Source organism: Siphateles boraxobius, unplaced genomic scaffold (genome assembly GCF_051911475.1).
Source record: "Siphateles boraxobius isolate OS27281-9 unplaced genomic scaffold, OSU_SipBor_1 8, whole genome shotgun sequence".
Classification (NCBI taxonomy): domain Eukaryota; kingdom Metazoa; phylum Chordata; class Actinopteri; order Cypriniformes; family Leuciscidae; genus Siphateles; species Siphateles boraxobius.
Window position 1 is genome coordinate 3568944 of NW_027509208.1, and position 13539 is coordinate 3582482.

At 39.0% G+C, this 13539-nt stretch overlaps 1 protein-coding gene across 9 annotated transcripts in view; it reads right to left on the reverse strand.

Moving 5' to 3' along the window:
* pde4dip (phosphodiesterase 4D interacting protein) overlaps positions 1–13539 on the reverse strand; it is a 76089-nt gene that overhangs the window by 32453 nt on the left and 30097 nt on the right. For 4 of the 9 annotated variants that reach the window (XM_077220799.1, XM_077220802.1, XM_077220806.1 and 1 more), the window contains exons 6-20: positions 11617–11740; positions 11203–11366; positions 10911–11067; positions 9526–9579; positions 4293–4430; positions 3997–4116; positions 3782–3877; positions 2535–2903; positions 2330–2434; positions 1510–1647; positions 1239–1418; positions 962–1156; positions 583–861; positions 383–502; positions 208–259 (exon numbers count right to left, since the gene is read on the reverse strand). In XM_077220799.1, coding sequence (XP_077076914.1) covers positions 208–259; positions 383–502; positions 583–861; positions 962–1156; positions 1239–1418; positions 1510–1647; positions 2330–2434; positions 2535–2903; positions 3782–3877; positions 3997–4116; positions 4293–4430; positions 9526–9579; positions 10911–11067; positions 11203–11366; positions 11617–11740 — 2291 coding nt within the window. Of the gene's footprint in view, positions 1–207; positions 263–382; positions 503–582; positions 862–961; positions 1157–1238; positions 1419–1509; positions 1648–2329; positions 2435–2534; positions 2919–3781; positions 3878–3996; positions 4117–4292; positions 4431–6260; positions 7568–9525; positions 9580–10910; positions 11068–11202; positions 11367–11616; positions 11741–13539 lie in introns of those variants that run through there. The other 5 variants (XM_077220805.1, XM_077220804.1, XM_077220800.1 and 2 more) reach the window with 2 other exon arrangements.

The following is a 13539-nucleotide window of genomic DNA, read 5'->3' on the forward strand; positions in this document are numbered from 1 at the left end:
CAATAGTATCTATGAGGCTTCTAGTGGCTTCAAATAACTAAAAATTCACAATTCAGTCTTTATAGTTATTAATAATTTCAAACATTTGTTAATCTCAGAACATGCTTATCTAGTAATTATGAACTTTATTGAAATGCACAAAGCATCATTTGTCCTCTGCAGCCCAGGAGAACCCACATTATAGACCAAACTGCAGTCTGTCCCCACCTCCAAAATCAGCATGTCCTGTTTCCATGGGCACCAGTGGATCCAAAACAGCCTGCTTAAAAAATAATAATCATACAGTACATATATGAAAAGCTGAAATTGTACAGTAGACATGTCTGCTGATTCAGTCTGTTTTGTTAAAGCTCAGTTATTTGTGTTGACGCTCTTGACTTACCTTGTGATTAATGCAGGAGGCATCGTGATGTTCCACCTTCTCTCTCAGCACCTGCAGCTCTTGGGTCAGTTGCTCTACCAGTGGTAAACCTGATGGCTCCACTAACTGGATCTGCAGGTCCTGAAAAACAGACTTGATAAATAAACACATGTACTAAAAAATAAAAGATCAAATTTGAAACTCAGAGCCTAAACACAAACCTTGATGATTTCCTCTTTGATGCTCACAGTCCTGCTTAAGGCCTCTAGATCTGAGACCTGGGCCTGGAGCCGGTCTTGGTGGGACGCCAGGGTGGAGCGCAGGGCGGTAAGCTGGTTCTGGGCCTCTCTTTCTTTGCGCAGAGTCAACTTGAGCTCATCCTGAAGCGCCTGTGTGTCGACTTCGGTTAACTGAGGGTTTGAAGACCCAAGCTGCCTGCGTAGCTCCTGCAATCGAGCGGTCTGTTCAGCCATTACCTGACCCATACGCCCCGCAGAATCCTGGGAGATTGAGTGTCGGGTTAAAAAGCTATTGAAAGCTCAGGAGATACATTCGTTTTTAACGATGCCTGTAGTTTAGAGATCAGTGATAGAGTGTCACCTTTATGTACTGCTCTCTTGAGTTGATGGTGTTCAGAAGGTTTTGGACCTGTGAGTGATGCTCTTGAGTCTGTCTGGTGCGGTCCGACAGAAGCTCCTGGAACAAACGCTCCTTCAGCTGCAGCCGAGACTTGAGCTCCTCAGCCACCTCACTGGATCCGACTGACACCTTACTGAGCAGAACCGCAGTCATATCCTGCATAGAGATGCATGTTGGATGGAATGAAGCAAGTTGAAAAGGAACACAGATATGCAATATATCTGAAGCATGTGTTCACCTCCGTCTCTTTGGTACGTGTGTGCAGTGACGTCTGCAGCTGGTTTATTAAAGTGTCTCTTTCTCTCAGGCTGCGCATGTGTGACTCCTCTCTCTCACGCTGAACACCCTGAGCGTTGCCCCAGGCCTCACACACCTGCTCCAGCTCTATACCTTTGCCACGCAGCAACAACTCCAGACTCTGTAATGATGAGCACAGACAAAATAGTTTTGAACGAACTGTAATGCTGGTATTCACAATTTTAAGCAGGATGCGCGTGCGCCATCAATACCGTGATGGTTTCCTCATTGTTGGAAAGCACACATCGAAGTTTCTCCAGGTCTCTCTCTTTCTCTCTCAGCAGCAGTTGCAGTTTACGCACCTCGTCTTCTTTCTGTTCCATGCACGTGAACTTCTCGTCTACTGCTCGCTGAGAAAGGCAAGGGGAAGTTTGATGTCGTACATTTCATACACAATAGTAATTTTAAGAAAAGAAAAATAAAGACAAAAGATTGTCTTTTAATTCTTATTTTTATTCAGCAAGGACGCATTTATAATGATTTCTATTTGAAATAAAGGCTGTTCTTTTGAACTTCATCAAAATATCCTGAAAAAAAATTCTATCACAGTTTCCACAAAAATATTAAGCAGAACAACTGTTTTCAACATTGATAATAAGAAAAGAAATGTGACACTGAAGACACGAGTAATAGCTTCTGAAAATTCAGCTTTCCAATCACAGGAATAAATAATATTTTAAAACATTTGAAATAGGCAGTTATTTTAAACTGTAATAATATTTCACAATATTACTGTTTTTACAGTTTTTGATCAAATAAATTAAGCATTGGTGAGCATAAGAGACTTATTTTAAGAACATTAAAAATCTTACTGAGCTAAACTTAGTACTAGTGTATATAAGGCCATTTGTGTCAATTCAAATAATTCAAGAACATTAAGACAAATAAAGAAATTTAAATAAAAAGAAAGACAACAAATACATATTTTTTAATTCATAATTTAAAAATAAATACAATTATTTAGAATTAGATTAGTAAGAAGATTAATAATAATAATAATACTGTATGTTTCGTAAATGTGTGTTAATGTACCTCCAAAGCTCTGTCTCTTTCCTGAATGCGTTGTTTGAGCTTGAAGATGAGGTTGTCTTTATTTCCGACAGGCTCTTTCTGACCATCCAGCAGCTCACTGTAGTCCTGATCAAGAGTATATAGCATCAAAGATTTACATCCTTACAGTAAGTCTATCAGAACTAATACTAGAACAAATAATCAAAATGTTCTTAGTATTTCTTACTAGTAACAGTTGTTCTTTGTGCTCTAGTGACGTCTTCAGTTCTCGGATGGTCTTCTCTCTTTCCTCGACCTCCTTCTCACGCTGTCTCCCTTCATCTCTCCATTTCTCCTCCATTTGCTGTACCTCCAAGCGAGCCCTCTCAAGAGCAGCAAGTAGATCGTGGTTGTGTGTTTTTGCCTCCTGGTGGTGCTGCAGGGCTCCCTGCAGGTCAGCCTGGAGGCGCTGGTTTCCTCGGGACAGGTCATCTTCTCGCCTCTGGCCCTGCTGCTGTGCTCTTTGAAGGCCTTGCAGCTCAAGCTGGGCTGAGAACAGAGAGCCCTGGAGGTCCAACAGATCAGCTTGCAGACGGCTAGGAGCCACTCCAGACACCTGCACCAATGAGAAGTCAGAGCGGTGGGACAGAGAACCAGATATAGTCATCAAAATGGGTTTATCGGAGTCGTTCCCTAGTGGCTGTAAAAACGTTGTCGACGATGACAAAGTGAAAAACAGAACTTTGTGTAAAACATGAAGCTTTTACCCCTTTTCCACCAAAACAGAACTGGTTCGGAACTGGTGCTGGTTCAAAGTTGGTTCGGAGTTAGTTCAACTTGCGAACCTTCTCAGAACCTGTTTGTTTTTCCACTGACTAGAGCGCCCAGCGAACGACGTCGTTACGTCACTGTGTACGTCGCTATTCGTCTTAGCTAGAAACGCTTGCAAGTACAACATTACTTTGGGATTATCTCTAACTCGTGTACCAAGAAGGCTTTAAAAACAATTGAAATATGCAAGTCTTTTAATCTTTTCCTTTGATATGTAATCTTTTCTGATTAGTTATGTACCCCTGTTTTGTGTCTTTTTTTTCTTTCCGTTTATTTGTTCTATATTGTGACTGTTTTCTACTTTGCTTACATAATGTTAAAAAAAAGCTAGAAACACTTGCGCCAACTTCAAGCATAACAATTACAATGGCGGACTACATCGTGTTTCTGCTAATGTTTCTCCTGGCTTTGTGGTAAGAAAAGATGTTTAGAACACATCTAAACCCCGCCCCCAGCCCCCGACGTAAGCATGACGAGGTAAAAGAACGGTTCTAGTCCAGCAAAGAGTTGGTGCCGCTTTGGAACCAGTTTTCCTGGTTGTTCTTAGGCTGTCGAAACACAAAGAACTGGTTTGTGAGTAGGCACCGGCTCTCAAAACGCTTTGGTGGAAAAGGGGTATTTGAGGAGTGTGATCTGTGAGCTTTACTGAAGGAGGATTCCCACCTGCTGCTGCTCCTGGAGCTGGAAATGGTTGTTCTGTTGTTTCAGAGAGTGCAGAAGGTCATTCTGCTCTTCAGTGAGCCGATGGAGATCAGTAATCTAGTAAACAAATTTTTGAGTCCATTATCTAAAAACCCAAAAGCCAAACAGTGTGTCTCAAGCTTGTGAGGAATGCCTGATATTCCAGTCACCGCTTTGTGCTTGAGGGGCAGACATACCTCACAGTCCTTAGTGTTGAGCGAGTCAGTCAAGGTCTGTATTGTTCTCTCTTGACCACATACTGCTTCTCTGACAGAACGTAGTTCACTTTCCATGTCCCTGAGCCTCTGCTGTAACTTCTGTGCAGACAAACAAAAGAGCTCAGTGCAATAATGATTTAATGATTCTCATGCCCGTTGAGACATAACAATGCCATAGCAACAAACATAGCAAACAACAGTACACAACATGAACATGACAGTCAAAAGACAAAAAGACTGCTTGATGAAACAGCTTTTACATTCAATGTCAATACCTTATTGCTGGTCTCGCTTTCTCGGATCTTGGTCTGGAGAGACTGGACCTGCTGTTGGGCTTTCTGCAGCTCACTCACACACTGACCCGCTGCGTTCTCATACTCCGCCAGCTGACACTGCTGCTCCTCAATCAACCTCTGAGACACAGACACATCACACAAACAAATACTTTGAACGATAGGATTACTGTTACTTGTTTCAGAGAGAGCAAAGTTTATTCAAATTTGATGCACATTTTCTTTTCCCCTGATGTAACCAAAATCAACTGACTAGGGAATATTAACATGAATCAATCCAAACTGATTATTTATGTTATAGAAGTTAAAAAACAATTACTAAATGAGCATATATGCTTGAAAACTGTATTATGTGAGTGAGAGGACAGGCGTGGTGCAGAACAAACAGTAATGACCATAGCCTCACTCAACAACTTCCTCAGGATGTCCTATTTTTCCATCGCGGCATGCCGTCCACTTCCTTGTTTTTAATTTTCCCTTAGCATCATTTCTTTATCTATCATATCATCTTATAACAAAAAATATAAATTAGTCTCTATTATAAATAGAGACTGGACTGTGCACAAAAATAAAAGTTTGTCTAGCACAATAGTGGTAGCACCATTAACCGGAGGATAATGTTTCTGATCCAGCCCTGTCTACAGTAACATACAGTGATTACAAATGGCTGTGTGTAGTACAATAGTGCAGGTTGTGAACACTAAAGATCAGATTACTCACACTGCCTTTTGCTTTATCTGTCACCTATTAGGGTTTACCTTTTGATTAAACATTACATAAAATTATATAGCCAAATAGATAATATATGCTTAAAGGATAAGTTCACTTCAAAATAAAAATTCTGTCATCATTTACTCACCCTCAAGTTGTTTCAAACCTGTATGAATTTCTTTCTTCTGCTGGACACAAAATAAGATATTTTGAAGAATGTCGGCAACCAAATAGTTGATGTACCCCACTGACTTCCATAGTATTTTTTTTTTTTAATGGGGTACATCAACTGTCTGGTTACGGACATTCTTCAAAATATCTTCCTTTGTGTTCAGCAAAAGAAAGAAATTCATACAGGTTTGAAACAACTAGAGGGTGAGTAAATGATGACAGAATTTACATTTCTAAGTGAATTATTCCTTTACTGCTGTTTTTAAGATACACTCTACCGTTCAAAAGTTTAGGTCAGTAAGATTTCTTTAATATTTTTGAGGCTCACCAAATATTTATTTGATAAAAAATTCAGTAAAAATTGTGAAATAATTTTACAATTTAAAGTAATTTTGTTCTATGTTTATATATTTAAAAATTAAATTTATTCCCGTGATGCAAAGCTGTATTTTCAGCATCCTTACTCATGTGTTCAGTGTCACATGATCCTCATTCTAATATGTCGATTTGATGCTCAAAAAACATTTCTTATTATCAATGCTGAGAACAGCTGTGCTGCTTAATATTTTCAAAGAAACCTTAGTACATATTTTTCAAGATTGTAACATAAATGTCTTTACTGTCACTTTTGATCAATTTAATGCATTCTTGCTGAATAAAAGTACTGATTTCCTAAAAAATAAATAAATAAAAAACCGACCCCAAACAACATTTACACAGCCAATATGCATTCATTAGAAGAGCAAGAATATAACGATCCTTTTGTAATTGGCCTGTTGCTCACAACAACAGTTACTATGAAAGAGTTGCTAAGAAGATGATGGGTAACCTAGTAATCAAAAGCAATCAGAGAGCTGGAGAGCTCTGGGAACAAAAAAAGCCTGAGGGAGTCCTTGATCAACTCATCTAGTTTGTATCCTATAAATTCATTTTTCCTCTTTCTTAATTTAGGCCTACTTTGTACAAACGGACAGTCAAAAGAAGATTCTTTCCAAACAACCCTCATTATTTCCTCCTTTTCTTCATTCAGATTTTTTTTTCTGAGAATCTGTAGTTCTTCTTATGTACCTTCTCAAGACCTGATGGCTTGCACTGAATGTAATCATCCAACCACAGGTCTTCCATTTCTGCCAACTCAAGCTGAAGCTCCTGGTGGATGCTAGAAGGAGCATCTGGAAGATGGGGGGAAAGGGGACACTCCATCCCAGTGGGAGTCACCTGGAGCAGAGGGTAAGGACTCTCCATAGGTGTAGCGTTAGGTTTGAGGAGCACAGGAATCCGACTACCTCTGTGACTCTGGAGAGGGTGATATTCAAAGCTTTTAAGCAGGCTGAGGGCAATATCAAGTCCACACACAGAACCAGGCCTGGACTCGGGCCTCCTGATAGTAGATTGTTCCTCTTCAGACTCTCCCTGCATGGTGTTAGGATGGACTTTTGAATGAGACTCTAGGGTGAGATCTACAGCAGTGTCCAAAGACTCCACAGAGGAGCCAGGACTTATGCAGAAGGGCTCTTGATCACTGGGGCAGCGAGTTTGGTTGTTCTCGACCGGTTCGGGTTCTGGTGGATGTGGTGCGGATGGGACGGTCTCCTCGGCGCTGTCCTGAACACTACCGGAGTAGCGTGTGGAAGGTCCACAGGAAGTGCTTCGACCCACTTTCCTGGGAACCTTGCAGACAGCCTCATAATCTGAATCTGCCACTCGTAGCGCAGCGCATACTTTGCACTTCCTGGGTCGGGGACATGGACTGGCATCCGCTGCCGCGTGGCACTGATGGTGAGGGCATTGATGGTCTTGAACCTGCTCTTGAGCACCTTGCTCAGCCCATGACTCATAGACAGAGTATGTCAGATCTTCCTGCAGTAGAGCACTGTATTCAACTTCTGTCAACTTGGAGAAGTCCACTACAGGAGAGTCCGAAGCACCATCATCCACTCCAAAATCATCAGCATTGTTTTTGCGGTACAGTCCGCCGATGCACTGTCTGAGCCGGTCTTTCTCCAACAAGAGCTTCTGCATCCGTTCGACTGACAACGCCTCCACCCTGGCGATCACAGTGTCGAAGCGATACATTCGGTCCAGCATGAAGGTACACTTGCTGCAGGCGAACTCTCCCCGGCCGTCTCGGGTCATCTCCTTGCCCAACGCATAGGACAGCAGCACCTGCAGACTCAGCTTGGCAGTTGGGTGGAAGATCCATCGGCGTTGGTTACCATACAGCTCCCTTGCACAGATGCGACACAAGTCCTTCATCTTTGAGTCCAACATCATAAATCTTCAATTGAATAATAATCTAGAGGTGTTTATGCCAAGACTATACCAAGAGCGAAAGTTAAGATGTCATGACATATAAATATCTTATATTTCTATTCTTCTTCAGTTCCCATCAATTGAAAATAAGACGTTCAAAAATAAAGGATTTAAAAAATATATTTTAACAATATATGTATATTAATTGTAAACTATCATAATTTTACGTCAGGTTGTTTATCATAGTTTAGATGACGACTTTCATTTATCCCAGTCAATCCACTATATCTTAAAGTTGTAGTTTTATGTCCTTATTTATGTCCTTGAGATCGATCTTTAAATACGTATATCGCGAATAAATTTCGATTTTGATTTCAATGTCCAGATGCTTGTCCTCTTCAATGGAAATAAAGATGCCTGTTTTGTCCTTCACTCGCGCGGTCCAGATAATGTTTCATTCGCTCTTCTGTGAAGACGCCGACATGACAGGACATCATTTAAATCCCACCGCCCGACTCCGTTTTAAAACACGAGACATTTTCATATAACCGTCATTACACGATTTGTAAACGGAAACAATATCATATTCTATCCCCATAATATGGCCCAATATTCTGTGTATAAACAGGTCTCAATGAATGTACAGGCAGTGAAGCAGCAAACGATATGGCAAGAGTGAGGCAGGGAAAATGGCGCGTACCATTTTATAGACAAAAAGGGGGGTGTCGCAATTATGCGTTTCTACAATATATGCAACTCATTTAAAACGTATCAACGGCTGTTGACTTCCGAATACACAATTACATTACAGATACTATCTAAATAGTCGTTGTATTGTTCATTGCTTGTCTACGGTGTTTTTGTAAATTATCTGATCACCCCTCGGTATATGTAGTGCTACCGGCCGAACAAAGGGAACAAGCCAAGAAAACGCTGACACTACTTTACATACTAATTTCCATTTTCGAAAGGAAGTGCGACTGGGAAAGTGATTTTGATTTTCATACGCCCTGGTTTTATAGCATCTATCTACATCACGGATCTAAATATTCCTTGTTACAATCCTGAATTTGTGTGAATGGTTGTTTTTATTAACATTAATACATGTGCAGTTGTAATGGGTCAATTAATTACTGCATTTTAGCACTGCTTGTAAATGGCAGCAGTGAAGAATGTCATTTGTTGATTTTACAATGATTTAAACATCCAGAATTACTATCAACAATCACACACAGCCTTGTAAGGGATAGATGGATCAATTTCTTATAAATTACTATTGATTCTAGCAAGAAATAACTGATGATGTCATGTTTTATGGCATATTTGCACATACTGGGAGTTTGTGGTGTCCCTGTGTGAATTTTTCATTCAAATGTCTCTAGAATTTAGACAACGGAGACAGAACACCATAACAGTGCTAAAACACAAAACAGCCTTAATCAAAAACCTATTTATCCTAATCAGGCAAATGTAGTATTATCTCATTGTTTATGTCAACCAGTGACAGTGATGGCAACGAGCTGTTGTGAGACAGTAAAAGTGTGTACATTGTGATGTAAATGATTGTATATTTTAGGCCTAAATTATATTTTGAAAAATCACTTCGAAGTTGAAATACGTTGTTTAATTGTAGGAAAGAAAGTGCTAGGATTTCAAAAATAGATGTCATCACTTGTCACCTCGCAAACCCAGGTTAAACAAGAAACCGAATAACCCCTCAGTTGGATAATTCTATTTTGTCTATGGCATGACAAGAGCAAAGAGCAGCACTGAAAGTAAAATACATGAAAATAACAAATATATCTATATATATATATATTTTAAAAAAACAGGAATAATAGCTTGGATTGGATGACAAGTGCTGTGAAATACAACTAACATGCTGTTTCGATTTTTAAAATGGTTGTAAATGTGTGTGATCATGTGCAGTCTCAGCTTGCTATGGCTGTACACTAGATGTCGCTCTCAGCACACTGGTGATGCTATTTCTTTAGTAAAATTGCAGCCATTTTCCTAAATATGGGACAATTCATTCATACCTTTAGATTGACTTATAAAATAATAAAATAAAAAGTCTTACTTGCATCTCCTGCTCTGTGCTGCTTTTTCCATGAGCCAGTTCTTCTCTGAGGGTCTAAAAAAAAGAAAACAATATGTGGCCTACTTATTTACACAGTTTAAAAGACTATTATAAACATTTGATTTTGTATTTCTCTTTAACCCTGCAAAGCCTGACACATGATTATTTGAAATGTTATTTTTAATAATAAAAAAAGAGTTTGCAAGTCTTTTGTTGATTATACATCAGGCTTTTACGACTCCAAGCCCAAACTGAGCAAAAATATGCAATTTGTTGCAGTTGCTGTTATTCATATATGGCCAAAAAGTAAGAAGAAATTCTGATAGCTGGTAAAGTGAATCAATAAGATCTTTATAACAGTATAGCAGACTACTTAAAATGCATACAAATATGACACATCACTCTATATCTCCCAATATTAATAGTTAATAAGCTATTTAAATGCTTAGTTTTATCAAATCTCTGTAGGTTTTTTTTATATCACAATACAATGATGATTGAGAGATGTGTAAATAAACATTCCTCAAATTTGATACATTTAAACATGAATTTCCTTAAGAACAATGTATGGATTATATGTGAACCTAAGTTGCTTTAGGACAATAAGTGTCCATTTTGAAATATTACTAACAATATAAAAGTTAATCTTACATTTATTTTATAAAAATCAGAAAAGATTTCATAGCAAAAAGTTTATTCAGAATTATGATAAAAAAGACAGAAGGCATGTAGTAGATTGCGTAAAAAAGCAAAGCTTTGATCATAGTGATCATTTAAAGGTCTTAGAAATTTGTGTATTAACTATGATACAGTAAGCTTTATAGGGTTAAACAATTTCCTTTGCATTTGTGTCAATTTGCATATTCTAGTCAATTTGATTCATTGGTATAATGTTAAACATGTTTGTCTACATACAGGCTATACCAATTTTATACATCTCAGTTTACATATGAATCTAAGGTGAAGTTAACATAAATCTCCCTGTTTATGTGATTTATACCCATACTGTAAATATACTAATCTGGGAGAAGTATTGAATCACTCCTGCATGTGTCATGACCTATTTGATATGCCATGACTGTGTGTATGTGTTTATAAATACAGTCTGATATCTGAACCCACTTTCTCTTTTGGGGTTGAATAGGGGCCAAAGGCCAAAGTGACCTAGTTAGCTGCCTTAACCACACTGAAGAATACAGTAGAGTCAGATGTCACACGCACAATCACAAATAACACACAATTATGGGAGCATGTAAGTTTGAGTGTGTAAAAGCATTAGTCTGTGACACGCTGAAGGGGTGACACACATTAAAGAAGGCTACTGATTAGCAGGGCCACATGAAATCTATGTGTGCATTTAGATGGATGAGAGTCCTATTGTATACCTGTGTGTGTTTCTCTTTCTGCTGGAGGGAAAAGTTGAGGCTCTGCACTTGCTCTTCCAGCTCAGTTAGTTTTCCAGTAAGGACGTCACTCTGTGAACTTAGATCGGATGCTTCTTGCTCTCTCCTGCATACGGTTTCATTCAGTTCTGCTATTAACCTAAGTGAAACAAAGAGAGGAAAAGGCGTAAGGAAAAGTAATAGATTATCAGAATAATCAACATCATTTAAAAACAATCCCTGAATTAACTTCAGTGTATTCAGTCATATTCATGGTCAGTGCTGTAATGTTTACCTGTCCTTCTCAGCCATCTCATCAAGCTGTGCCATGGCAGACAAGCTTTCATTTCCCCCCTGCATTTCCATCATCATCCTCCTTTCGAGGGCCAAACAGCGTCGGGTCTCCGAGTCAGCCAGAGAAGCCATTTTTTCTGCTTCACTTCTTGCCAATTGAGCCTCCTTGAAAGTAAAAAATTGCAGTAAAATTAAATGCAATACAATAAAATAAAACGCTAAAAACTGCAATGTAATAAAATAAAATAAAAAGGACAGTTTTGGTTCTGCATGCTGAGACAAGTTAAGTATAGGATTTTATAAAGTCTCTTATACAAACATTGCTTCAAAAAGACACACTTACAAGAGTAAGTAACCAAAAGCAGCGAAAGTGTTTTTTGTGTCAGTTTTTTGTGTGTGTGAATGTAATATGCACCTCCTGCAGAAGCTGGATCTTGGTCTCCAGAATCTCTTGCATGTGTCCGATCTCCTGCTGGCGTTCCTCACAGCGACGCTGCACCTCCACCTCATTCTGATTGGTCAGACTCTCTGCTGTGGCTCTGTGAAGTAACACAATACAAACAAAACAGCTTTAGTAAAAGGTATGTCAAAGGAATTTATTATCAGTAATTGTTCTGATGATAAATGAGAATATATATATATATATACAAATAAAAACAAAATTAGTTTTTATTAAAAAATCACGTTTTGGGAAAATGTATCAGTGTCTTTTTGGGGAAAAATTTAAATTACTGCTAGTAGTCATGTTTGATTTATTTAATCTTTGTCCCTCAGCACATTCATACCTTTCAGACTCAGTGAAAGTGTTTCATTTCATTTTTCAATCCCCAAAGATTATTAAAGCAAAAGAAGAGAGTCACAAAGGTGAGTCGTAACAATCTTTGCTCATGTCTCCTGTGGGTTGTTTTCAACAGTTTTGTGTGTGTGTGAAGGGTGTGCTCTGACATTTTAAGTATTCTGGAGTGACTGTGAGAGCCTTTCACTCAGTGCCGCGCTCTAGAAGCCTCTCGAGGACTTCATAACAGCTTTTCCAGACCCCGTTGCTCCATCGCAATGGAGCTGTTTTTGAACGCGATGATGGCTGCGGCACTGACCCAGCTCTAATTGTTTGATCCGGAGCAAACGGCACCTCTGGGTTTTTAACTGTGTCGTGCCAGGACATCCATAACTGCAACGAGCGGTTTGAGCGATAGTCCTGATCAGTCACTACAACATGTTAGCAATCACAGCTTAAAGACATGTCATTTAGCTTGGGAGGTGATATTATTCAGTTCTGATTTTTTTAGTCCTCGGTGAACCGAATGTCAGTTCTGAGGGTCGGAGTGATGGCTTAAAAAAGTGAGGGGAAATTATGAGGGGATTTTTAGCTTGATGGCAAAGACTCAGACTCAGGTCACCGGCAAATACATCATCAGAACCGAACAGAGTGTGTGATGGAAATGACACATAGCATCTGGCCCTTCAATCGAACAATGATGTCACCTGAAGAATAACACGAAGGAAGGGGGTCTCATTTATAGGTGATCCCCTGTAGGCCCATGGATCCTACTGTAAATTTAAACATTACTGACACACTTCCACCCAACTGTAGAAGAAAAAGCAAAGCTTCTGCCATTAAGCACCAAACTTAACCCCATTTACGTGAGGAAGTTGCTCATTGTGTTTTACTGAGAATGAATTAGCCCTTGCCACTATATACAGGTGCATACAGTACAATTCCAACGTTCGGGGTCAGTAAGATATTTTTTTAAGAAATTGAAACTTTCATTCAACTTTCTTTCATTAAATTGATAAAAAAGTGACAGTTAAGACTTAACTTGTCGAAAACTATTGAGTATACAAATACGAATAACAAATTATTATTTTTTACTTTGTTCATCAAAGAATCCTGATGTTTCTACAAAAACGTTGAGCAGAACTTTTTTCAACAGTGATAATAATCAAAATAGTTTCTTGAAAAGCAAATCATCATATTTAAATGATTTCTGAAGGATCATGTGACACTGAAGACTGGAGTAAAGATGCTGAAAATTCAGCTTTGCCATCAAAGAAATAAATTGAATTTTAAAACGCAGCCGTGGTGAGCATTATAGGGACACAAACTTTTGAAAGGTACTGTTTGTGTGTGTGTGCATTCAAGTGTCTAAAAACGGGCTCAAATAGCCTCTTCATCAGTAAAATAAAGTCACAGGGCCATGTGCTGCAGTGCACATTTCAAAGGGTATCATGACACTCTGTCTTGTCCTCTAAACCTGATAAGTGTTCGACATGGACTTGGCGATAGGCTTTGGCCTTTGGCAGTATAGCAAGATAAGTCGCACATGCCTATGAGAAAGAG